The sequence below is a fragment of the Ranitomeya variabilis genome, chromosome 2 (assembly GCF_051348905.1).
Source record: "Ranitomeya variabilis isolate aRanVar5 chromosome 2, aRanVar5.hap1, whole genome shotgun sequence".
Classification (NCBI taxonomy): Eukaryota; Metazoa; Chordata; class Amphibia; order Anura; family Dendrobatidae; genus Ranitomeya; species Ranitomeya variabilis.
In genome coordinates this window covers 456,561,274-456,588,196 of record NC_135233.1, presented here as the reverse complement: position 1 = coordinate 456,588,196, position 26,923 = coordinate 456,561,274, and the positions used below count along the sequence as shown (strand labels likewise).

At 45.1% G+C, this 26,923-nt stretch overlaps 1 protein-coding gene across 3 annotated transcripts in view; it reads left to right on the top strand.

Moving 5' to 3' along the window:
* PC (pyruvate carboxylase) overlaps window positions 1-26,923 on the top strand; it is a 473,285-nt gene that overhangs the window by 96,816 nt on the left and 349,546 nt on the right. For all 3 annotated transcript variants that reach the window (XM_077287356.1, XM_077287355.1, XM_077287354.1), the window contains exons 5-7: window positions 15,453-15,598; window positions 22,978-23,095; window positions 24,677-24,828. In XM_077287356.1, coding sequence (XP_077143471.1) covers window positions 15,453-15,598; window positions 22,978-23,095; window positions 24,677-24,828 — 416 coding nt within the window. The remainder of the gene's footprint in view (window positions 1-15,452; window positions 15,599-22,977; window positions 23,096-24,676; window positions 24,829-26,923) is intronic.

The following is a 26,923-nucleotide window of genomic DNA, read 5'->3' as shown; positions in this document are numbered from 1 at the left end:
GGCTAGACAATCTGGAGAAACAGTTAAGGGATGGAGTATCCCGACAAAAAATCATCGAATCAATTCCCATGATTAGGGGGGCGGCAGCCTTCTTGGCCGACTCTTCGGCGGACTCTATCAAACTGACTTCAAAATCGGCAGCCCTGTCCAATGCAGCTCGTAGAACGCTGTGGCTGAAAAACTGGCCAGGCGATCTACAGACAAAACAAAAACTTTGTTCAATCCCATGTGAGGGAAAATTTCTGTTTGGGGAAACCCTAGATGACATTTTACAAAAATCAGGGGATAAGAAGAAGGGGTTCCCTGACCTGGCCGCACCATACGTTAGGCGGCCCTTTCGGAACAGGAAATTTTTCCGCAGACGCCCCCCTAGAGAACAGAACAGGTGGGAGGAGGGGAGAAATAGAGACAGGGGCTTCCTCTTTGGCAACTCCCCCAGAAATAAAAAAAAAACCCTAAGTGACACCTCCCCCAGGGTGGGAGGAAGACTGTCTCAATACCTTCCGGCCTGGGAAAAAATCTCTTCCAGTACTTGGATTTTAAACCTAATAAAAATGGGACTTCAAATAAACTTTACCACCCTTCCTCCCCAACACCATGTGGTCACTCCATTGAAACCTTCATGGCGGCAACAACAGGCCTTGGAACTAGAAATCTCAAAACTCATAACCAAGGATGTGATCTGAGAAGTTCCATTACCGGAAAGAGGAAAAGGATTCTTTTCCCCACTGTTTCTGACTCCAAAGCCGGACGGTTCCTTCCGCACAATAATAAATCTACGGAGATTAAACAGTTATGTAAAGAATCAAACATTCAAAATGGAATCGATAAGATCTACAATAAAAAACCTGTTTCCAAATTGTTTCATGGTAGTGTTGGATCTCAGCGACGCGTACTATCACGTCCCCATCCACAAAAACTCACAAATACCTCAGACTAGCAGTAGTCATGGAGGGAGTAGTAAAAGAATACCAGTACAAGGCCCTCCCGTTTGGCATTTCGGTAGCGCCCCGTGTTTTTACCAAGGTGGTAGCAGAAATGATGGCCCACATAAGGGAGGAAGATGTTATTATAATACCATACCTAGACGACTTCCTGATTGTCAGCAACTCAGCCCAACATTGTCGCCAACAGTGCAGCAGAGTGATAAAAACTCTAACAGAATTAGGTTGGCTCCTAAATCTCCAGAAGTCAAAACTGGAACCGACCATGGTGCAAGAGTTTCTGGGCCTAACTCTGGACTCGGTTTTACAGGAATGTCGCCTTCCAGACCTGAAGAAACAAAAAATACTAAGCATTGTGTCCGGAGCTCGCTCAAACCCTCATATGACCTTAAGAGGAGCGATGTCACTACTAGGGTCCCTTTCTGCTTGTCTCCCGGCAGTACAGTGGGCTCAGATCCACACAAGAGACCTCCAGTGGGATGTCCTGAAAAATCAGGTTACACTGAGGGGACGCCTGGAAGGTCGCATGACTCTAAGTTCAGACACTATTCGTTCCCTAGACTGGTGGCTAGATTCCAACAATCTATCAAAGGGGGTTCCGTGGGTGATAGATGTACATCAAGTAGTTACCACGGATGCCAGTCCCACGGGGTGGGGAGCTCACTGTTACTCAGGGGGTCTGGACAGATCGAGAATACCAGGTATCCTCAAATCAAAAAGAACTTTGCGCAGTGAGCCATGCTCTGTCAGTTTTTCTTCCCAAACTACGGGGACAACATGTCCGGGTTTTCTCGGACAATCAAGTAGTAGTGGCCTACCTGAACCACCAGGGGGGGACCAGATCCCAAGCCCTGATGGAAACTACCTCCCAAATCTTCACCTTAGCCCAACATCACTTCCTATCCCTCTCGGCGTTGCACATAAGAGGCGTAGTGAACAAAAAGGCAGACTTCCTAAGCCGTACCCAGCTAAAACAGGGGGAATGGGCTCTGAACCAAAGGGTCTTCGATCAGATCACAAAAATCTGGGGGGTACCAGTAATAGACCTCTTCGCCAGTATAGAGAACAGAAAAGTAAAACAGTTTTGTTCTCTAAACCACAGAGGGAACCCCTGAGCACTGGATGCATTCTTGATTCCCTGGACTCACGGTCTGACATATGCCTTTCCCCCTTATATACTTATACCGGCAGTCCTACGGAAGATAAGACAGGACAGGGCGAGTATCATTCTAATAGCCCCCTTCTGGCCCAAAAGGGCCTGGTTTTCCTGGCTGAGAATCCTATCGGTCACAGATCCCTGGGTCCTTCCGGATCTTCCGGACCTCTTATCACAGGGGCCGGTGTTCCACCCTCAGTCGGCAAATCTACACTTGACAGCGTGGAACTTGAAAGGTCACTGCTAAGGGCAAGGGGATTCTCAGATAATTTAGTCTCCACGCTATTAAAAAGTAGGAAGACAATAACAACTAAAATTTATGGTAAAACTTGGAAAAAGTTTCTGTCCACCTCCGGGGTAAGACTACAAGATGGGGTTCCAGTGGTCAAAATATTAGAGTTCCTACAGAAAGGTTTGGATATGGGCCTATCGGTGAGCACCTTAAAGGTACAAGTAGCGGCCTTAGGGGCGTTATACAATGATAGTATTGCCACTAACCCATGGATAGCAAGATTCATTAAAGCCGCTGTACGGTCTAGGCCAATAAAAATCAGAAACCCTCCATCTTGGGACTTAAATTTAGTACTATCAGCTCTCACAGAACCCCCGTTTGAACCCATAGATTCGATACCACTTAAAATCTTATCCCTCAAAACGGCCCTTCTTACAGCTCTAACATCTGCCCGTAGGATTAGTGACCTTCAGGCTCTATCTGCGAACCCTCCCTTCACACAAATCATGGAGGATAGGGTAATATTAAGAACAGACCCTGCTTATCTACCCAAAGTTGCTTCCAATTTCCATAGATCCCAGGAAATAATCCTTCCTTCCTTCTGTCCAAACCCGAAAAATCAAAAAGAGGAAAAATTCCACACCTTAGATGTGAGAAGGTGTCTAATACACTACCTAGAATCCTCCCGTCAGTGTAGGAAGGAAGGCTGTCTTTTTGTCTGCTTTCAGGGACCTAGGAAAGGACTCAAAGCCTCCAAAGGCACTATAGCTCGTTGGGTTACTGATGCGATAGCCTTGGCATACTCGTCCACGGGAAATGCAGTTCCTGAAGGACTCAAGGCACACTCTACAAGGGCTATGGCGACCTCCTGGGCCGAAAGGTCGGAGGTACCAATAGATAAAATCTGTAAGGCGGCCACCTGGTCAACACCTTCAACCTTCTTTAGGCACTATCGCTTAGACTTAGCCTCTTCGTCGGACTTAACCTTCGGAAGAAGGGTCTTGCAGGCTGTGGTCCCTCCCTAAAGCAATAATCTCTGCAATTCTCTCTGGTAGTGCTGTCATGGGCGACTGAGAAAGTCGTAGTTACTCACCGATAACGGTGTTTCTCAGAGCCCATGACAGCACCTGCTTATTCCCCCCCCTTATCACGTGTGCGGTGAGCACTTTATTTTACGAAGTGTGTGTTTGATTTAGACACGGTGTAATCTTCATAAGTATTTTATTCGGACTCCCATGACAGCACCACGAGAGAGGGGATCCGCCCCTTTAGGAACAGGAAACCCACAGACACAAAAGGGCGGCACCTCTCCCATGCATCAGTTGGTTTCCTGTTCCTAACGGGACGGGATCCTGCAGATTTCACAAAAGGATCCCAGGCCGGCCGGCCGACTCAGGTAGCGAGGGGGTCTCCTACCTCGGCCGGTGCGGGGTTCCTGGTAGATGTCGCAATGGTCCTGGCAGGGCTGCATGTGGCGACATTCCAGCAGGGAGCAGCCACCGGTGGTGTCCTGTCTCCGGGCCAGCGCCGGGTGAGTATATCCCCTGAGTCTCCTCCTTCTGGGGTGGCTGGGGCTCAGGTATGCGGCGGTGCTCGGGGGCGCCATCCGGGAGTGCTGCGGCTCTGTCCGGCGTCCTCGCCGCTCTGTGCGCCGATACTGAAGCGCTGGGAGCCCGGGTGACGCCGGGGGAGGAGTCGGCGGTCACTTCCGGGTTCCGGGGTCCTGCGCATGCGCAGTGAATCCAAGATGGCGGCGCCCACCGGTAATAGCATCGCCGGCGTTCTGGGCCCCAGGGCTTACCGCCTGCACCAGGGGGAGGCCGAAAGAAGTAATCAGGGGAGCGCTAGGCACAGCTGCTGACCGGAGGAGGGGTTATAAAAGGAACTCCAGATCGTGATCCCTTGCTTCTGGCCTCATATGGTGAAGATGGAGGACGAGCACGTGCAGTTGCTGCAAGAGGTGTCCCAGAAGCCCAAAGGGAAGGATCGCGACAGGAGGAGTAGTGAGTCTGGCCACAAAAGCACCTCCAGACAGGGGTCTGGAGCATCAGCCAGTGGAAATCCCCCTCGTATTCCGGTACTTTTTTCTCTGGGCAGCGCTGGTAAGTGATCTTCGTGAAAGTTCACCCAGTGACATGATTCCCCTCATATGTTCCATTATAGGGGAAGAAATGTGCCGGGAAGGCGAAACACAGGGAATGTGGTATCTGCGGGGTTCCCCTACCTGATTCGTGCCCCAAAAAGTTATGTGGGCCCTGTATCCAGCAGACGGTGAGGTCTCAGGAAAGGGGAGAGGGGGAGAGCATTATATCTACAGGAGTTAGATTGCTTTACTTACCCCCCTCAGGTAGCGGAGGAATCCCTTACTATGACCACCAGCCTGAAGGAGTTGATCAGAATGGAGGTCAGACAATCCTTGAAGGGTCTTTCTCAAGGAGGAAGCTCTAAGTCCAAAGCTCCGTTACTCTCCGATTCTTCAGTAGAAGAGGATAAGGAGGAAGTTTTTTCCGGTTCAGCTGCGTCTTCCTCTTCCTCGGATGAGGACACCGCCCGCTTCTGTCTACCCCTTGAACGAGTGGATAAGCTGGTTAAAGCGGTCAGAGGAACGATGGGCATAACGGAACCGAGACCCCAACTTTCCAAGGAGGAAATTATGTTCAGTGGGTTGGAGCAGAAAAAACGGAGAGTCTTCCCGCTCAATGAAAAAATCCAGGATCTCATCAATAGAGAGTGGAAAAAACCCGAAAGAAAGGGTTCTTTACCTCCAGCGCAGAAGCGCAGATATCCATTCGATGATCCTGCAGTCACCAACTGGGAAAAAGCCCCTAAGTTGGATGCGGCAATAGCCAAAGTAGCTAAACGAGCCTCTCTCCCTTTTGAGGACATGGGGACCCTTAAGGACCCCCTTGATAGAAAAGCGGACACCTTTCTAAAAAGTACCTGGGAGATGGCGGCCGGCTCTTTAAGGCCTGCGGTGGCTTCAACCTGTACAGCCAGATCAATGATGGTCTGGTTGGAACAGTTAGAGACTCAGTTAAAAGAAGGTGCATCAAGGGACTCTATTTTGTCTGCCTTACCACTGATCCAAGAAGCGGCTGCCTTCTTATCAGATGCATCTATTGACTCTGTCAAAATGGCGGCTAGAGCAGCAGGTCTCTCGAATGCGGCCAGGAGGGCTCTTTGGCTGAAATGTTGGCCAGGCGATATACAATCAAGGTCAAAACTCTGCATCATCCCTTGTAAAGGGGAATACCTATTCGGGCCCACCTTAGACGAACTCCTAGAGAGGGCGGGAGATGACAAAAAGAAGTTCCCCAATCTGCTGGGGTCCTACCGTCGTCCCTTTAATAAAAGAAGGTTCGGTCGCGGAGGGAAGCGTACCTTTTCACCTTCAAGGGATCGGTCTAGGTGGGATGACAGACGTAGACGAGGTACGGGATATATGTTCCGTCGTTCCTCAAAAGAAAGGAAGAAGGAGGACAAATGACTAGGAGCCCCGGTGGGGGGTAGACTTTTACATTTTGGTTCAGAATGGTCAAGGATCACGAATAGTATCTGGGTGCAAGATACTATTTCTCGGGGTCTTACTCTTGAGTTCTGCCATACCCCACGGGATAAGTTTATGTTAACTCCATTACGTTCTAATCCTCTAGAGCAATCTGCTCTGGAAGAAGAGGTGTGGTCTCTCTGTTCAAAAAATGTCCTTACACAGGTTCCAGAGGCTGATAGAGGGAAAGGTTTCTATTCTCCCTTGTTTCTTATCCAGAAGCCCGACAACACGTATAGGACCATCATAAATCTCAGACATCTTAACAGTTATTTGGTTAAGCATACCTTTAAAATGGAGTCCATCAGCTCGACAATAAAAATACTGTTCAAAAACTGCTTTATGGTGGTAGTCGATTTAAAGGATGCCTATTACCACGTACCTATTCATGTGGATTTCCAGCAGTTCTTGAGGGTAGCAGTATTAATGGGTGGAGTTGTTTATCATTTTCAGTACAGAGCTCTTCCCTTCGGTATAACGTCAGCCCCTAGAGTATTCACAAAAATAGTGGCGGAGGTGATGGCTCACTTGCGAGAATCTAATGTCCTTATTGTCCCATACCTGGATGATTTCCTCATAGTAGGTAACTCCGTAGAACACTGTTTGTCCCAACTGGAGCTTACTAGAGTTAAGCTGGAACGCCTGGGCTGGATAATTAATTTTGAAAAATCTCGGTTACAGCCTCAAAAAATTCAAAAGTTTCTGGGCCTATTACTAGATTCAACTACACAACAGTGTTATCTTCCAGAAAATAAATTAACTCAGATTCAGCATCAGGTTCTAAAAGCAATTAATACACCCTCTATGACCCTGCGGCAAGCTATGTCCCTGTTGGGGTCCCTCACATCGTGCATTCCAGCGGTAAGGTGGGCACACTTTCACACTAGATCCCTCCAAAAAGAGATTTTAGTTAAGGATAGAATCTTGAGGGGTGTATTAGAAGAAAAAATAACGCTTGAACCAGCGACTCTCAAATCCCTAAATTGGTGGCTGAATAGGGATAATTTATCAGCAGGCGTTCCCTGGATGATAGATGTGTCCCGGGTTGTGACTACGGATGCCAGCTCCTCAGGTTGGGGGGCTCACATGAATGACATTGTAGTGCAAGGCCAATGGGAACCATACTCAACGTCCTCTTCCAATCAGAGAGAATTATTAGCAATCGAGTTGTCGGTTAAAAACCTCCTCATGTATCTGCAGGGCCACCACGTCAGGATCCTCTCAGACAACCGGGTAGCAGTCTCCTATATAAATCATCAAGGAGGGACACGCTCCGAGGCTCTGATGCAGATCACAGATCGTCTCCTCCGGGTGGCAGAAGAGAATTTACAATCTTTGACTGCTCTGCACATCACAGGAAAAGACAACATAAAAGCGGACTTTCTCAGCCGCAATGTCCTAAAACAAGGAGAATGGTCTCTAAATGGAGACATCTTCAGACAGATTGTCCGCTTGTGGGGTCAACCGGTGGTGGACCTATTCGCCACAAGGGAGAACAAAAAAGTAAAAAACTTTTGTTCCTTAAATCCCAGGGAAAATCCACTGGCAGTGGACGCATTCCTCATAAAATGGGATTTTTCTCTGGCCTACGCCTTCCCGCCACTGAACCTACTACCTCTAGTGGTGAGGAAAGTCAGAGAAGATCGGGCGAGACTCATTCTGATTGCTCCCTTTTGGCCCAGGAGAACCTGGTTTTCATGGCTCAGGATGATGTCAGTGGGCGATCCCTGGGTACTCCCAGACATCCCAAATTTGCTTTCCCAGGGGCCGATACTCCATCCACAAGTGAAGGGACTTCATTTGACGGCTTGGATTTTGAGCGGTCATTGTTAGAAAATAAAGGCTTCTCTCCTAAATTAGTCGATACCCTTTTAAGAAGTAGAAAGCCGATAACAACAAAAATCTACTCCAGAACCTGGAGAAAGTTCTTAACTTCCTCAAAATTTAATATTAATGATGGTGTACCAATACGTCAAATATTGGAATTTTTGCAAAGAGGGTTAGAGTTAAAACTCTCCACAAGCACTTTAAGGGTACAAGTTTCAGCACTTGGAGCCCTGTTTTCATGTAATATTGCGGGTAACTACTGGGTGTCGAGGTTCATTAAGGCGGTCGGTAGAATTAGACCACTGTATAGAAACAAAATGGTGCCATGGGATTTAAATCTGGTCCTTTCTTCTTTGACAAAGCCTCCTTTTGAGCCGTTGAATGAAGCCTCAGTCAGGATGTTATCTCTCAAAACAGCTTTCCTAATAGCTATAACATCAGCTCGCAGAATAGGAGACATCCAGGCGCTCTCTAGAAATCCCCCGTATACAGAATTTCTTCAGGATAGAGTTATCCTTAGACCGGACCCAGCCTACTTACCGAAAGTAGTATCACAGTTTCACAGATCGCAGGAGATAATTTTACCTTCATTTATCCCTAATCCTTCTAACCCGAAAGAAAGTGAGCTCCATACCTTAGATGTCAGGAGATGCCTTCTTCAATATATCTCGGTCACTAATGATTGGAAGAAGGATAATGCACTATTCCTGTCTTACCAAGGTCCAAGGAAAGGGGCTAGAGCTTCTAAATACATATTAGCAAAATGGATTAGGGAGGCTATCTCTCTTGCTTACACGACAGGTGGGGGTCCAGCTCCGCAGAATCTGAGGGCACATTCCACCCGAGCCATGGCGTCATCCTGGGCAGAGAGGTCTGGAGTGTCGGTCGACCAGATATGTAAGGCGGCCACATGGTCATCCCCTTCTACCTTCTTTAAGCACTATAGGTTAGACTTGGGGTTCTCCTCAGATCTCACCTTCGGGTTAAGGGTGCTGCAGGCTGTGGTCCCTCCCTAAAAATGGCTTACATCTCTGTAAATCTCTCGTGGTGCTGTCATGGGAGTCCGAATAAAGCATTAAGCTACTTACGGGTAGCGGCATTTTTCGGAGGCCCATGACAGCACCCTTAGTTCCCTCCCTTTTCACGTGGGGTTGCACATCCTGGGTTTATAATCAACCAGATAATTTAAAGAAGGAATGTTATCTTCTCACATGTATTACTTTATTAAAAATCATTGTGTTCAATTGTATGCAATTTTGTGTTTGCTTGTCATTAACTGCGGTTAGTCCTCTCAGGCTCTGTAATCCAACTGATGCATGGGAGAGGTGCCGCCCTTTTGTGTCTGTGGGTTTCCTGTTCCTAAAGGGGCGGATCCCCTCTCTCGTGGTGCTGTCATGGGCCTCCGAAAAATGCCGCTACCCGTAAGTAGCTTAATGCTTTGCTAAAATATGTGTATTTCTTGTTGTCACTAACCTGGAGGACCTCTGATGCTCTGTAAACTAAACTGAGGCAGGAGAGAGGTACCACCCTTTTTATCCTGTAGGTTTCCTGTCCCTGAAGGGCGGATTCCCTCTCTGGTAGTGCTGTCATGGGCTCTGAGAAACACCGTTATCGGTGAGTAACTACGACTTTCAGCTTCATATATCTAATAACTGTTGGACACAGTAATGTTTCTGCCTTGAAATGAGTTTTATTGTACTAACAGAAAATGTGCAATCATGCACCCGTCAAATTTAGTTTGAATGCAAAGTATGGGCACCCTTATAATTTTCTTGTTTTAAATACTCCTACCTACTTTTTACTGACTTACTAAAGCACAAGCACTTTTTTTGGTTTTGTAACCTCATTGAGCTTTGAACTTCATAGCCAGGTGTATGCAATCATGAGAAAAGCTACTTAAAGTGGCCACTTGCAAGTTGTTCTCCTGTTTGAATCTCCTCTGAAGAGTGGCATCATGGGCTCCTCAAAACAACTGTCAAATTATCTGAAAACAAAGATTATTCAACATAGTTGTTCAGGGGAAGGATACAAAAAGCTGTCTCAGAGATTTAACCTGTCAATTTCCACTGTGAGGAACATAGTAAGGAAATGGAAGAACACAGGTACAGTTCTTGTTAAGGCCAGAAGTGGCAGGCCAAGAAAAACATCAGAAAGGCAGAGAAGAAGAATGGTGAGATCAGTCAAGGACAATCCTCAGACCACCTCCAGAGAGCTGCAGCATCAACTTGCTGCAGATGGTGTCACTGTGCATCGGTCAACTATACAATGCACTTTCCACAAGGAGAAGCTGTATGGGAGAGTGATGTGAAAGAAGCCGTTTCTGCAAGCACGCCACAAACAGTCGGCTGAGGTATGCAAAAGCACATTTGGAGAAGCCAATTTCTTTTTGGAAGAAGGTCCTGTGGACTGATGAAACCAAGATTGAGTTGTTTGGTCATACAAAAAGGCGTTATGCATGGCGGCAAAAAAACACAGCATTCCAAGAAAAACACTTACTACCCACAGTAAAATTTGGTGGAGGTTCCATCATGCTTTGGGGCTGTGTGGCCAATGCCGGCATCGGGAATCTTGTTAAAGTTGAGGGACGCATGGATTCCTCTCAGTATCAGCAGATTCTTGACAATAATGTTCATGATTCAGTGACAAAGTTGAAGTTGCGCAGGGGATGGATCTTTCAGCAAGACAATGATCCAAAACACCGCTCCAAATCTACTCAAGCATTCATGCAGAGGAACAATTACACTGTTCTGGAATGGCCATCCCAGTCCCCAGACCTGAATATCATTGAACATCTGTGGGATCATTTGAAGAGGGCTGTCCATGCTCGGCGAACATCAAACTTAACTGAACTGGAATTGTTTTGTAAAGAGGAATGGTCAAAGATACCTTCATCCAGGATCCAGGAACTCATTAAAATCTACAGGAAGCGACTAGAGGCTGTTATTTTTGCAAAAGGAGGATCTACTAAATATTAATGTCACTTTTCTGGTGAGGTGCCCATACTTATGCACCTGTCAAATTTTGTTTGAATGCAGATTGCACATTTTCTGTTAGTACAATAAACCTCATTTCAAGGCAGAAACATTACTGTGTCCAACAGTTATTAGATATATGAAACTGAAATAGCTGTTGCAAAAAAAACAATTTTTATAAAACATTAAGCTTAAGATTAATAGGGGTGCCCAAACTTTCATATAACTGTATACGACACACAAAGGATAAAATATTCCAGAACATGAATGCAGTTCAGTAACAGGATAAAAGTCCAACAATCCAGCACAGAGGATAACAGTCCATATTCCCTTCTTTCTCTCTCTGACGTGCTGTCTTCACATCATGGGTTCCACACAGGATCTGAATTCCCCCCAGCTCCTGTCCTCTCCTTATGTTCAGGAGTAGTCTGACAGGTTGGGGTGGTTTTCAGGCCTCCCACACCTGACAAAGGTGCCTGGTGGATTAAGGCACTACAGGGGGTAATTGTTCCAACAAGCTAGTTCAATATGTCATTAGCATATTAGCAAACAGGTTTATTCACTGACACTGTGGAGAGATAACAGTACAGGAATGTGGGGGCTGATATCAGATGGCAAATAACAGCAATTCATCAATTGGCAAATAACACGTACTACAAGAGAACACCATGATAATTAGTAAAATATAAATATACACAAAATGATACCCACATAACATATCACACCATCACAATAATTATGGCAAAAATCTAAAAAATAAAATTCGAAAATATCATTATAGTGTAGTGTTTTTAGAAAAGAACACTATATAGTGTAGTATATTAAGAAAGCGCCTATCATTTTAGAGGGTAGACTAACAAAACTCAAACTCGGAGGAACATTAATCTCAACATGGACAATCAATGTGTTTGTGTGTCGTACACATAAAGATAAGCGTGAAAAAAGATATGCATTATGAACTAATCGAGAAACAAATGTAAAAAAGCCCCCCCCAAAAAAAAAAAAAAAAAAAATCACTGTGCAGTACTTTTGCACAATGCAGCCTTGTAAGACGTATGGATGGAACACCGTCCCAAATAATGGCACCTTGTCTATGACTTCACCCCTTCTTTTGTCGCTGCGATCCTTTCTCCGGCGCTCTCTATCTTTGCTGTCTAGAGCCTTGACCTTGTATGTCTGGAGAAATGAGAGGCGTGGAGGGAATGATTTGCACTTAATGAGTTTTTCTTTTCTATTACTGATTTGAAGATTACTGGCATTGAGCTTTCCGCGATCTCCGGGCCACTAATTGTAGTTATTTGCATGAGGATCGTTACTAAATGCCGCACTAAAATCAATATAAATATACATGAATTGGTCGGATCTGTGTAAGTGTCGGCATCGTGTTTAATGATCCTATGAAACGGGAGGTCGGATAAAGCTTAAAGAACAATTATGGCTGTCAAGTTTGTTGGTGGAGCATCCGTCAGCCAAATATGACCCTATAAAATGTGTCCTTTAATGCTTGATGGATCAGAGTTCTAGCAACTTGAACATTTCTAAAAGGAGATGCCAGAGGTTAAACTTCAGAATTTAGGATGAAGAGAGGTGAAGGACCTGCAAAAGTGGAATTTCAGGAATCCTGTGAAATGCCGATCTGTTAAAGTAAACCCGCAGCTTGTGTAAATGTACAAACCCATTTGTACTTCTAATGCCCCCATAAACTTGATATCGGTGGGCTTAGCCAACAGTCTGTGTGTGGAGGCCTTCTGAGTCTCCCACTGATGGTGTGCGGAGGGGATAAGGATCTGGCATGACCGATTTCTGACAGCCGATCCTTTTCGCTCTTGGAAGATAAGCTGATGGCGGTTGTTTTCTCTCTATCCCTCTCGTGTGTTCACGGACAAGATACTTATGGTTTCTACATAGAGCAGAGAAAAGAGACAAATTATTTGAGTAGAAGGGCAAAATGGGCAATTGTATACACAGTGCTATATAATATGATGACTGCAATATATTAAGAGGATAAAAACTTTGACGGGAGGAGGAGGTGGAGTGCTGCTTTAAGGGAAGAGGTGCTGGGATCTGTATTGTATTTTCTGTGTTTTGTGTTACTTCATTCGGCTTCCTAATGGACGGAGGGAGACTGCTTCATTTACAAAGTTAGCACACCCTCGCCATTTTGGCTAAAGCTTATGATTGCTCAGTTTTCTTTGCCTATACTCTTACTTTCGTCATCTCGTGTAGTCGTGAAGGCGACAGCTGTCCTGGAATTATCGCAGAGCGGCTGTTTTATTGTCCTAACGGCTTTCTGTCTTGGCTCCGGTGTTGCATTTTCCCCCCACAAACGCCCATTATTCTTACCCATAGATGTGACAGCGCGCTCCCCCTGCGGAGATTCACAACATTAAGTGAACAGTTTTGGCGATATCACGAAATATGTTCTCAAAAGTAATGCAAGCCGTCCGCCTGCATCTGTAAACTACGTGAGCGATGTCCACTTAGCTGGATTTATAGGAGGAAGCAAACATTATTACCTTTGCCGGTACTTGACTTTGGAAGTATATTGTCTGATAAAGGAAAACCAGTTTTTCTTTATTTTTTTCGTTCGGTATATGTTGAAAATCTTGTTGCCAGACATTGCACTTTTGTTATTAATGGGCAGACTGGTTGGGGGATCTTCGTGGCAATGGGTTTCCATGGCCGAGCAGATGCATGCAGCCTTACGTCACCAAGCACAATGTCAAGCGTTGGATGGAGTGGTGTAAAGCTACCACCACTGGACTCTGGAGGAGACGTGTTCTGTGCAGTGACGGATGACACTTCTCTTTTGGCGTCTGATGGATGAGTCTTGATTTGTTGATTCCAGGGGAACGTTATACCTGACTGCATTGTGTCGCTGTACAGATGGTGGAGGAGGTTAGTGCTACGGATTTGTTTGGGGTTTTTTTTAGGGTTCGGGATCACCCTAAAGAGAAATCTTAATTATTTTAGGGCAACACATTGTGGATAATGATACCTTCGACCTTTTTGTGGGAATAGTTTTGAGAAGACCCTTTTCTGTTCCCCATGACTGTGCAAAAGGTCCAGACAGACGTGGGGGCAGGAGTTTGGCAGAAGAACTTGACCAGAGCCTGGACCTTGACCTCATCCAAGACCGAAGATTGTGATTGTGGCCTCTCGCCAACATCAAGGTCTGACCTCACGAATGTTCTTCTGGACGAATGGACAAAAATTCCTGCGGACTCCTCCAAAATCTTGTAGCAACCCTTCCCAGTAGAGCGTGAGCTGTTATATCTGCAGAGGGGCCGACTCCATGTTAACTATGGATGTAGAAAAGGAGGAGAGTCATAAAAGCTCCTGTAGGTGTAATGTGGAGGGGGCACATACTTTTATCCATATGGTATGTGTGTATACATAAATTTCTTTTAGTATAAGTCGTTACAATCACTCGAATAGCAATTATGAGGTTAATTTTTTTTGTGTGTATTTTATGTAAAAAGTGTTTTGTCTAATTTTTTGCCAAGTTTTTGTATTTTAATTCACTTTTTTTTTATTCTTGTTCAGGGATTTTAGCATTACCCTTTTGAATGACTGCATGGTGTCTTGTGTAATGTGTCTGTGCATACAAATATGCCCGAGGCCCTTTAGGATATACATGTTTGCTCTAATAGGCATTTGTAAAGGACAGGCAGCCATGGGGACTTTTCTGAGGTTTTGTACTGTCTCTATGGTGATGGTGATTTATGCCTCCTTTGTACAGTGCTGTGACTCGCCATGATCGGTTTGTGCTGCCCTCCCTGCAAATGTGGTGGGAGCGAGGCTGTGTTTATCACCCCCCCGCCGGGTCACATTCTCCGCACCTACATACGTCGCCCCTGGCAAACATCTGATTCTGATGTGTAGAGTTTATATTATATGGTGTTTATTCAGCTGAATAGATGTCCATGTATTAGAGCCTGAGTCCTGCACACGGGGAGCTGCTCCTAGAAAGGGGCCCCTTATTCTTACTCCCAGGGGGCCACCATTTTCCTACCTGCGTATAAATAAAAGGCCACTCTGTGTGCTCTAATAGATCATATGGGCACAGGTTGTCTGTCAGTCATCAGCCATCCACCCTCCTTCTCACAATCATGTGTCTGGTGGTTGAACAACTAGCTGCAGCAGGAGCCTCCCCCCTTTACTCTGTCTGTTATAAAGTAAATGGATTTTAATCCACGTTCCCTTAAATAAACCCAAAAAAGGAAAGTGATCAGATATAAAATTAATCCCCAATGATCTCTAGTGGATTTCCTCAAGACGGAACAAATTGACTCTTCACAGTGGAGGTACTTTCTAGGGCCACCTGCTTGAAGGTAGCAATCCTAAAAGTCAATATCGACTCTTTACAGAGCCTTGCCACATGACTTGGGGTATACGGCCAAACATGAAACTCCATTTTCAGAAACGTGTTATGGGGTTTTGCCCCTCATCAGTGCAAAGCAGGAGAACTGGTTAGGCCTAAAGGGTAAATTTTAGTTCTTTACTTTCCATTTTTCCCTTTTCCTTCTTTTTCCTTTCCTTCCAAGCAAAAGACCTTCTAAAGTAGATTTTGATTTGGCAGAAAATATAATTTGCAAGCTCCTGGGGGCAGCAAAAGGTGTGTTTTGTTTTTTTTTTTTTTTTTTTTTTTTGTAATACTTGAACGTTGGCAATGTTTAAGATGAAAAATTAATTTTCTCCTAGGTACACTGGAAACTTCATACACACCAAAGAAATATGAAGTCCATTCTGAATCCCCATGTTTTGTTCACAGGCGTACCAGTCGTTCCCGGCACGGACTCTCCTATTACTTGTATAACAGAAGCCCAGGAATTCTCAAACAAATATGGTTTCCCTATAATCTTCAAGGCTGCCTATGGAGGTGGCGGACGAGGCATGAGAGTGGTGCGGAGTTATGAGGTACAGTTTCACAGCCATGGTACTTTTACTATACTTTATGTTCAAGCCTGATCTGATGACTAGATAACACTATGTTCACATTGCTGGGTTTCAGTAGGAGCCCCGGTTTGCAATTCTATTTTACACTGAAGAAAGCATATTCTTAATGACCCTATTATAAGTCAAGGGAGGTCTATTGGGCGCATCATTTGACAATGTCCTCTGTTTTATTTAAGGGTTATCCCCAAAATTATATTGTCTGTTTTTTGTTTTTGTGTGAGTACAGAATTAATTGTGTGCCAGCAGCCTTTTTTTTTTTTTTTTACAATATAAATCTGCACTGATTTGCATCTGTCGCCTCCTTAATTCTGAGCCCCATGGCTTTCTTTACCCTTTTGTTAACACCGGATCTGTCCCCTATTGTAATGCTGTCGATCGAACATGCGTAGTTGCGCCTAATGATCCTGTGTCATAAAACCTCTAACTTTTGTGTTGTAGCAAATTTCAGCTATGCTACCCTAAAGATCCCACTAATTGCAGCTTCATTTGCACCTAATCACTGTCTAATTCATGAAAAACAGATGCACCTAATGACCCGGTCTAATTCCATGAAAAACAGATGCACCTAATGACTCTAATTCATGAAAAACAGAAGCACCTAATGACCCTGTCTAATTCATGAAAAACAGACGCACCTAGTGACCCTGTCTAATAAAATATCTGCCAGCCAGGTTGCAGCACAGTTCAGCTATACTGTGCTGACGATCCCTTTAATGCCATCTGTATTTGCACTTAATGATCCTTAAGTGCATGTGTTTTTTTAAAGAATTAAGACCTCTCTCATAAAGCATCCCTCCCACCCCCCAAAAAAATGCTTACGGCATCCTTATTGCCCGACAACTGTGTTGTATTACAGCTCAGCTCTGCTATGCATGCAGGAGAGAGCGTGATCACGCTCTGAAGATCTCCATGAACCATGAGGTGAATGTGGAGCTTGTAAATGGTAACGAATATTGGTCAAATAGTTGGGTTGCAGTCACTGCCTTCAAAACTATCAAAGGTCACCCCATCCATAGAAATAATCATTGCCTAACTTGAGATCTTTTGGGGAATACATAGGAGAGCAAAGGGAGGGGGGCCTGCAGGAATGAGGAGAAGCAGGGTGATTTAGTTTTAGCAGATACGAGACGGCTCTGTGACGTTAAATGCACATGGAGGCGGAAGGAGATGAAAAAAGACTCAAAGGTACAAGGAAAACACACTTTACATTGCACTTAGTCTTTTCATTAATCCTAGTCATGCAAATACTGAACTTAAATACAAGTAGGACTGAGTTCCAGGTTGCAGATCTATGTACCATTTTTTTTTAATTTTTTTAAAGAACCCCTTCCCAATCATGAAAACAAAGCAATAGGTAAATTACCGATGGCACATTCCCATTAATGTGTTGGATTCCTATGACATAGGATTTCTTCATGTTCGCCAGCCTGCTGTTTCGGGGTCACTTTATATTCCACCTTTTCCCCTTCCTTTTAATTTCCATCAGTTTCCTCTGTGCCACATTCCCATAGATCTATCTCCTAATGTTTATTACTTAATGATGCCCCCCCAGGTCCCTTGCAGCTGATTAGGATAAATACTCATTGGTTTTCCCCAGCCATAAATATTCCGATCCCTTCCTAGTTCCCCCACCACTGTAGCTTCAGGCCGCATCTCTGCATGCTGAAAGGTTTCATTTCCATGTATCCTGCTGTAACAGATGGTATTCTGCGCCCGCTAAAGAAATATTAATAAGAGCCGCAATGAGCAGCTGAGATGCAGCCTTGAAATGAGCAGCATTTACGGTGTTCATTTCAGACTTTACTTTCAGCTTACACAAAAACTGCTGCAGAATTGAACATTTAGGACTCTGTTCACATCTACGTTGGCGGTTCAGTTCCAGACTCTGCTGTTTTCCTTGTCAAAACATTTATTGGGCTCCATCTGATGCCAGTAGTGTGAGATGTGCATAAAATTTGGCATCAGAATAGATCTTAAAGGGAACCTGTCACTTGCCATAAATATGTAATTTTTTTTACCTGGTGTAAATGCCGCTGTTCTCCTGAATCCGGCGATGTTTTTCTTTTGTTTCTGCGCCTCTCCGTTCTTGAGATATGGCCCACCCTTCCCTGTTTGTAAAATTTTGTCTTGTTAGCCAAGTGGGCATGATCCTCCATACTCCCACAGAAGAACTGAGGACCTCGCCCACTTGGCTAACCAGACTAGAATTTTATCTACAGGAATGGGGGACTATATCTCGGGAACGGAGAGGCTCAGAAACAAAAGAAAAACATCGCCGGATTCAGGAGATCAGCGGCATTTACACCATGATAAGAAAAATCACACATTTATGGCAAGTGATAGATTGACTTTACGATCTGTTCTGGTGACAGGGCTTTATAAGTTACCACCTCTGCTGAACACTTATTTTGAAGGGGTTGACCACTGCTAGAACAACCTCTTCGCCCTTTTGAATGTTTGCCCCTGTTTAAAAATAAATGCACCTATACTCGCCTCTTGTGCCGACTCAAGTTCCCGAAGCTTATGTGAGGTTGTTCAGCTACGGCGTCACTGTCCTCCTCTTCAGAGGAATAAGTAATCGAGGAAGTGAGAGCTGCGACTGGCGCCTTAGACATCTGAAGGAGGGGACATTAACTCCAGGGCTGATTGGGCAAAGGGCTAATGAATGGGGAAAAATCTCGGCAAAAAGGCATCAGAAATTTCTGCACCAAATACTTATCCTGTGCACATACCCTAATACAGGAAATCTGCCTCTAACCTATGGCTGGTTCTCCTGCAAATGCATTCTGGAGATGGGGTATAACTTGCTGATTACCTAGGAGGCCAGTAGGCACTAGGAGATCTCCAGCAGTGCCCAGATCAGGGCTTTGGCACTTCCAGGGCTAGATGTTCCTGCTGGACCTCTGCTGTTTTCATGGTCTATGGTGGTACTGTTTGAGTAAGCTGAGCACAGCACTCGATAGGCCCATGAACAATGAAGAAAGCAGAGATTGAGCATGCGCAGCCTCCGCTCCATGCTGAACAGCCCTGTTCTCGAGGTCATGGTGGGTCCCATCAAATGGGCAACCAGTGATCAGCAATAGAGCTGAGCGAACCTGAACTATAACATTTGAGGTTTGTACTGGACACCTAGTATCCAGTGCTGAACTAACTGGTTTCTGGAAGTCCGTTTTACAGCTTGGGAGTCCAGGGAGGGTGAGAGAGAGATTTACCAGCCCCAAAGTTTTATTTCATTGAAATCAATGGGGTTCAAGTTCGGGTACAGTTCTCTTAACTGATGCCAGAACCCAAACTTTTTTGGGGGTGTTTCACTTTTTAGCATGGTTCTAAAGAAAACAAGTTATCAGCAATCCGCAGGATAGGTGATGACTTCTCAGTAGGAGTCTGACTGCTGAGACCCATTCTTGCTGATCGGTGAGAGTCTGACCCCTGGGACTCACACCAATCGACAGAAATGGGAATTTTTATCCCTGATGGGGCACTTTTATCTGAGCAGGAGGCCAGTTGCCTGATATTGCAACAGCCGATCGCAGGAAATTAATAGGGCAGTGGTAAGGAGTGTGCATTGTTCCTCTATTCTAAAAGGAATACAATTTTCCCATTCTGCCTGTTTGGGTGAGGACCCAGGGGTCGGACACTCCCATCCATCAGAAGTATGGGTTCCAGGGGGTCGGACCCTCCCACCCATCAGCAAGTATGGGTCCTGGGGGTCTGACACTTCCACCCATCAGCAAGTATGGGTCCTGGGGGTCTGACACTTCCACCCATCAGCAAGTATGGGTCCTGGGGGTCTGACCCTCCCGCCCATCAGCAAGTATGGGTCCTGGGGGTCTTACCCTCCCACCATCAGCAAGTATGGGTCCTGGGGGTCGGACCCTCCCACCCATCAGCAAGTATGGGTCCTGGGGCTCGGACCCTCCCACCCATCAGCAAGCATGGGTCCTGGTGGTTGGACTCCCACCCATCAGCAAGCATGGGTCCTGGAGGTCGGATCCTCCCACCCATCAGCAAGTATGGGTCCTTGGGGTCGGACCTTCCCACCCGTCAGCAAGTATGGGTCCTGGGGCACGGACCCTACCACCCGTCAGCAAGTATGGGTTCTGGGTGTCGGACCCTCCCACCCGTCAGCAAGTATGGGTCCTGGGTGTCGGACCCTCCCACCCATCAGCAAGTATGGATCCCGGGGATCGGACTCTCCCACTCATCAAGTATGGGTCACAGGGGTCGGACCCCATGGGCATTATAATAATAATAATAATAATAATAATAATTTTTATATATATAGCGCCAACATATTCCGCAGCGCTTTACAACTTATAGAGGGGACTTGTACAGACAATAGACATTACAGCATAACCAAAATCACAGTTCAAAACAGATACCAGTAGGAATGAGGGCCCTGCTCGCAAGCTTACAACCTATGAGGAAAAGGGGAGACACGAGAGGTGGATGGTAACAATTGCTTTAGTTATTTGGACCAGCCATAGTGTAAGGCTCGGGTGTTCATGTAAAGATGCATGAACCAGTTAACTGCCTAAGTATGTAGCAGTACAGACACAGAGGGCTATTAACTGCATAAAGTGTATGAGAACATGATGCGAGGAACCTGATAGTTTTTTTTTTTTTTTTAAATAGGCCACACAGGGATAGTTAGGTTAATGCGTTGAGGCGGTAGGCCAGTCTGAACAAATGCGTTTTTAGGGCACGCTTAAAACTGTGGGGATTGGGGATTAATTGTATTAACCTGGGTAGTGCATTCCAAAGAATCGGCGCAGCACGTGTAAAGTCTTGGAGACGGGAATGGGAGGTTCTGATTATTGAGGATGCTAACCTAAGGTCATTAGCGGAGCGGAGGGTACGGATAGGGTGGTAGACTGAGACCAGAGAGGAGAGGTAGGGTGGTGCTGAGCCATGGAGTGCTTTGTGGATGAGGGTAGTAGTTTTGTACTGGATTCTGGAGTGGATGGATAGCCAGTGTAATGACTGGCACAAGGTAGAGGCATCGGTGTAACGGTTGGTGAGGAATATGATCCTGGCAGCAGCATTCAGGACAAATTGGAGCGGGGAGAGTTTGGTAAGAGGGAGGCCGATTAGTAGAGAGTTACAATACTCCAGACGAGAATGAATAAGTGAGACAGTAAGAGTTTTTGCAGAGTCGAAAGTAAGAAAAGGGCGAATTCTAGAAATGTTTTTGAGATGCAGATAAGAGCGAGCCAATGATCGGATGTGGGGGGTGAATTAATCACTTCTCCTGTGGATAACTCATAGCTTGTGTTCACTGGACAACTCTTTCAAAGCCCTTTTACACCGGTCAATGCAACCCATATGGGGAAAAATCGATGTGAAAGTTCTGTCCCCGTACAATTGTAGGATGGCGAAGGGAGCGATCTCCAACGGACAAGTCGTGAGCATGTTCATCAGCCGATCATTGCAATGTTTAGACGAGCCAAATACCAGGAGCGAGTGTTCGTCGATAGCTATCTTTGGCCAATTATCGCCCCCTGTATAAAGCCCCTTAGCGGCCCCGTGACCTTATTTATTGTCCTCCATTTCTCTATCCAGTAGATTTTATTAAGAGAAAAGTGGCCTTAAAAAAGGTGAAATGGAGCCTTGTACAGACCTCCTTTGTGTCTGGAGAGCGGAGGGGAGGCAGAAAACGCGGCAGAGAAGCCGGTGCCTTAATGGAAATGTGAAGTCGAGCTCATTAACTGGAGCGGCAGAAAGGAATGAGATTTAAATTGTGATAAAAGTAAGAGATGGGAGTAAATGGAGTCATCCACAATTCAAGGGAGATTCCTCCAGCGATGCTTTATGGTCTAATAAGTCATTTGTCTTTTTCATGATGGAGCAAGTGCTCGGGTCATGCTGTAAAATCTCGGAGCTGTGCCGGGGAGATGGGGCTTTCATGTCTGCCAAATTACTATGGTCATTGCAATGTCTGTTTCTCCTAATAATGGACCCAATTTTGTTTGATAAGCGACAGAAAACTCTGATACAGGCGGCCTCTTCCCAGTATGCCTTTAATGCTAGGATTTAACCCCTTCTTATACTACGTCGGGTGCTGGTGTACGGAACGGGCTCCGAGCGCCGCAGGTGACAGCTGTGTTTTACAGGCGACATCCCTCTCCAACAGCAGAGATTGTGTTAAGCGGTTAACCCCTTAAAATGCAACCGTTGGACTGACAGCGGCATATACGGGGTGGTGCTAATGGCTTTCAATGGCAGCTGGGGAACTACTGATGGCTGCCATCTTGGTACTCCCATACTTTTAATAGCCAGGTCTCATGGGTTTAGCACTTCATAGAAAAGGCGTTACTTTTTTATGTCATAATTTTTAATTATTTTTTTAATATTTTTTGAGTTTTTTTTTTTTTTTAAAGTTTTAAAAGTCTGAATTACTTTTTCTCCTCCCCCATTAAAATATAGAAATGTTAAACCGTGAAGTATGCTCTGTAGCATAAAAAAACATAAAAAAGCAACACAAGCCGAATATAATAATGATGATTATTCATTTATATTTTATTTATTATTGATAAAAAGTTATCGTAGTATTCATTATATTTTTTATGAATAAATAAAATAAATACTAGTAATATGAATAAAATAATAATAAATATTATTATTTATTTTTCTTTTCCACCACTTAAAGAAATAAAAAAAACTACAAGTTTGGTATCTCCATAATCGTCATTCAGGTTTCTGGGTCACTTGTAGCACACAATAAACGGCATAAAAACAAAATCCCACCAAACCAATAGTAGAACTGCATTTCTTTTTCACCCTGTCATCGCTTAGATTTTTCACCACATTATGCTATTAAAAATAAGTGCCATCATTCACAGCTACAACTCGACCTGTAAAAGACGAGCTCTAGTACGACTGTTACTGTAAAAACATGACTCTTTAGAAGAAGAGGACGACAAAACGAGAGCGCAAAAAAGTGAAAAATTGCCCAGTGATGATGGGGTTAAATTGGATCTCAACCGGGATCTAGTATTGTAAATGTAAAACCAAGTTCATACAGGAACAGTTACTGGCCAGAAATGGTTTTGCGGTAGTAAAACATGTCTGCTTTCTTGAAAAAACAGCACCATTCGGGTCCGCTGGTCATGCCGGGTATTGCAATGTAACGCTATTCAAGCATGTTTGAACTGCAATACCACATATAACATGCACTGCTTTTTTTATTTATTTATTTTTTTTATTCTGTACCCACCTTAGCTGGTAATGTTGGTTTAGACTCTGGTTCTGCATGTTACAGTGGCAGAAGAGTGTTGTCTCTCAAGTGGAGGTAATTGACCGTATACAGGATGGGCATATAAACATGTGACTCTCCGCAGGAACTGGAAGAAAATTACACCCGGGCGTATTCGGAGGCGCTGTCAGCTTTTGGAAATGGAGCCCTGTTCGTGGAGAAGTTCATTGAAAAGCCTCGTCACATAGAGGTGCAGATACTTGGTGAGTGATCCTGTAATGGCGGCAGAGGCCTATGGTTGCCTCGGGGTTTTGCTCGGCCTCATTCTTCCACAGCTGAGAAAACAGATTTGTATAAAGGTGTCAGTCCTGGCTTTGTACACAGGACATAAACCCCAGTGTCCCAGAGCGGAGCGTTCTGTCCTGAGGACATTGCTCTCTCCCAGTCCCTTTCCTTCAGAGACGCCCGGCAGGGGAGAGAGCGCTGTGTCCTGCACGCTCTGCAGGATCAGCATTTTACAGCTTATTTTATGCATATATTTTTATTTCTTTGCCTGGCTGGATGTCCCCTTTCAGTGTTTTAAGGAAGAGGTTTTTCTTTTCCAGAAGCAGTTTTGGAAGTTTTTTTTTTTTTTTTTTTTGTTCTTCCCCCCCCCCCTATATCTTTCCTTGAAAACTACGGTATTTGATAGGTCAGTGCCTAGTTTTGAAAAGGTTTCCTTCAGAATCTGTGCCAAATAAGTGACATGTATTTTTCTTTTTTTACAGGATTTTCTTTTTTTTCTTTTACTAAAATTCTTTAGGGAAAAAAAAACCTAAAAGTTGATTTGCCATGGAAAAAATTTTTGAAGAGTTTTCTTAGATTTGTTTTTTTTCCCACCAATTTTTGCAAAGGATTTTAGAGCGGACCTGCTTCAAAGAAACTCCTCGAAAAGAGGGCATACCCTATCCAGCTAGTTTTAGCACAGCTATGGGGTACATACTAATTACTCACTAGTATGTATTACCGGTCTTGGAAACGGTGTATACTTGCTCATAGAGTCCATACAGTGAATCTTTAAAAAGGGCCTTTCATGTGTTTAAAAAAAAGTTTAGTTAATTTCCTTGTAAAGATCCCTGACACCCCCCCCCCCCCCCCCTCCTGATTCTGCCGCACTTTTTCTTTTCGTGCTGCATTGCTCCATTGCAGAGATATTCACGTTTGTTGCTTGTGGAGTGCAGTATGTGAAATCTCCTTCTCGCAGTCCTCCTGGGCACCAGTTTTATCTAGGGGTGTGCGCTTTTACTCCTACCTCCCAAATGTTGTCAATCCCATCTTGGCAGCGACTGAGACTGATACTCTTTTAGATCAGATGCCGTGCTGTGATTGGCAGAGTCTGAGAGGGAGGAGTGAAGGCGAACGCCCCCAGAGAAGACTCTGAAAAAATGCCCAGTTGCACTACAAGCAGAGATTTCACATACCACGCTGTAGAAGCAACAAATGTGAATATCTCCGCAGTGGAACGACGTGGATCAAAACGGAAAAAAGCGGCAGTCAGGGGAACTGGAGGATTTTAAAAATATATTTACCTACTTTATTCTTGAGCAAGTGACAGGTCCTTTTTAATACCTTTCATAGTTTCTCGTATGTTTACCACCCATACTCTGCAGAATGTCTATGTATTGTCACGCTCCTTACTGTACCAAAAAAGCCCATCATTTCCCATTCATGGGTTCCCAAAGCATGAAGATGGGTGTACCATTGAGTTCTCCCCATGGCCCCTGCACTTCTGAGTGTAATGTATGGAGCTTTATAACTGTGACCCCCTGTTACTGACAAGTTTCAAACCTTTCTTTCTTAATCAGGGGACAAACACGGTAACGTGATTCATCTTTATGAACGTGACTGTTCCATCCAGAGACGGCACCAGAAGGTGGTGGAGATAGCACCAGCTGCTCAGCTAGACCCTCAACTCCGAGACCGACTGACCCATGATTCTGTGAAACTGGCAAAGCAGGTGAGGTTGAGCGGGTAGCATTCTGTGAAGTCGTACGTCCGGAATATTGCGAGACGTGATGTTCGACCACCAGTAATGCCCAACTGGCAAGACCACGGTGCCTGTTGCATGGGTGGCAAACATTTATGGTGTGGCTGTGGTTTTTTTTTTTTCCCCAGCTTGATGATCAGAAGTTGGGCTTAGTTATAGGGGCACCGTGCCGACATGCTGTTCTGTAGCTGCTTTCATTGCTTACAACCGTGCTGCAAAACGGTAATTCACTGAACCGCCATTACCAGCCGAAGTGCCTCTATCTGCAGACATTTACACATCACTCCGCATGGCATCTCATCAGTGTTTGTAGCTGCAAACTCTGCCACATGTGTGATCACTGGGTTAATCGAGTATTGCACTGTCTGGGAATTGAAAAGAAATTGCTGAACCAGTGAGCAAAACTTTTATCCCTGGTGTCCAGGTCTTGTCTCTCATCAGAGCAACGTCTCCATGGAGTTTGCAGGTTCTCCCTGTGATAGTGTTCTTGCTGTGTAGGAAGAAATGTCACAGTGCAGTATTGTGTAGAATTACTCCGTGAGGACATGTCGTCGTCGTTGATCATGTTTGAGGGCTAAACAGAACTGCAGAATATATTTCATGAATACATTGATCCGTGGCCTATACAAATATCCTGAAAAATCCTATACCATATGATGAAAAGTATTGGATCCCAGATTGTCTCATCATCTAAATAGCCAAGTGCTGAAAAAAAACAAGCAGCGCTTGCAATTTTCTTCTTATTAAAAATTGTCTCCTTGCTCAAGAACAAAGGTTTTTTATTTTATTGTTCACAGGCAATTTGTAAGTTTACTGTCCACTGCTGTATTCTCAGAGGTGGCTGAGCGCACTTGGAAGCTGCTTGCAAGAGCTGCTCTCATCGTTCATTGCCGCTTTACGATGCAAATCTGCGTCAGAGAATGCACAGTTCATGTCAACGGTGCAACCATGCTGTGGGTCTGAACTGTCAATCATCAGGAGCACACCGCCCCCGGTACCAGGAATCCAGGAGGCAGAAGAGCAGTGGGCTCCGGTTTCCTTCAGTTCCAGCTCTCCCATGTATAGCATCTGTCTCCATTGCCCCTGGTGTATAGCCTCCGGCCCCTCACCATGCTGTCTGCCTTTACTAACCTGTGACAGAACGGCCAGTGGTGCAGAGCTCGCTGATACCAGCACAATACTGTAATAGGAGCCAGATTTCTTCCCTCCCAAATATTCCTCCATCTCCTGTGAGTGATATTTAGAAGCGGAAGGAACCGCAGAAACTCACTATAGAGCGGGGATCCGAGTGCCGAGTGCCGAGGGGCAGAGGACAGAGAAGTCATTAATGCTCTGCTGACTCCATAGCTGTCCTCTGATATTAACCTCAGCAGAAACACTGCGCCCCCGCCAGGAGCATCGTGGCCGAGCAGCTGCAGGCATTCTTACATCACCAAGCACAATGCCGATCGTCTGATGGTGTGGTGTAAAGCCGCCACCACTGGACTCTAGAGGAAACTAGTTTGATGGAGTCTGTATAAAATGGACCACAGCCAGGGAAATTGAGGAGTCGGAGGGTTGGCTTACTGACTCCACAAACCTGCATGCAGTGATGGATAACACTTCTCTGTCTGGTGGAGGAGTCTCGGTTTGGTGAATGCCAGGAGAAAGCTACCCGCCTGACTGCATTGTGCCGTTGTACAGTTTGGTGGAGGAGGGATAATGTTATGGGCTGTTATCAGGGGTCGGTCTCAGCCTTTTACTTCCAGTGAAGAGAAATATTAATACTTCAGCCCAAGACATTGTAGCTTCTAGATTTGTAGGAACAGTTTGGTGAAGGCCCTTTTCTGTTCCCCATGACTGTGCCCAGAGCACAAGGGCCATACAGACGTGGAGGGAGTGTGGTGGAAAAACATGACCAACCGACCGCACAGAGCGGGGACCTCAGCCCCATCCAACACCTTTGAGATTAATTAGACCGGGATTTGTGATCCCGGCCTCTCTCCAACATCACGGTCTGACCTCACTAATGCTCTTTTGTATAAATCAGGTTTATTGAAGCAAATAAACAATACAAACAATGGTA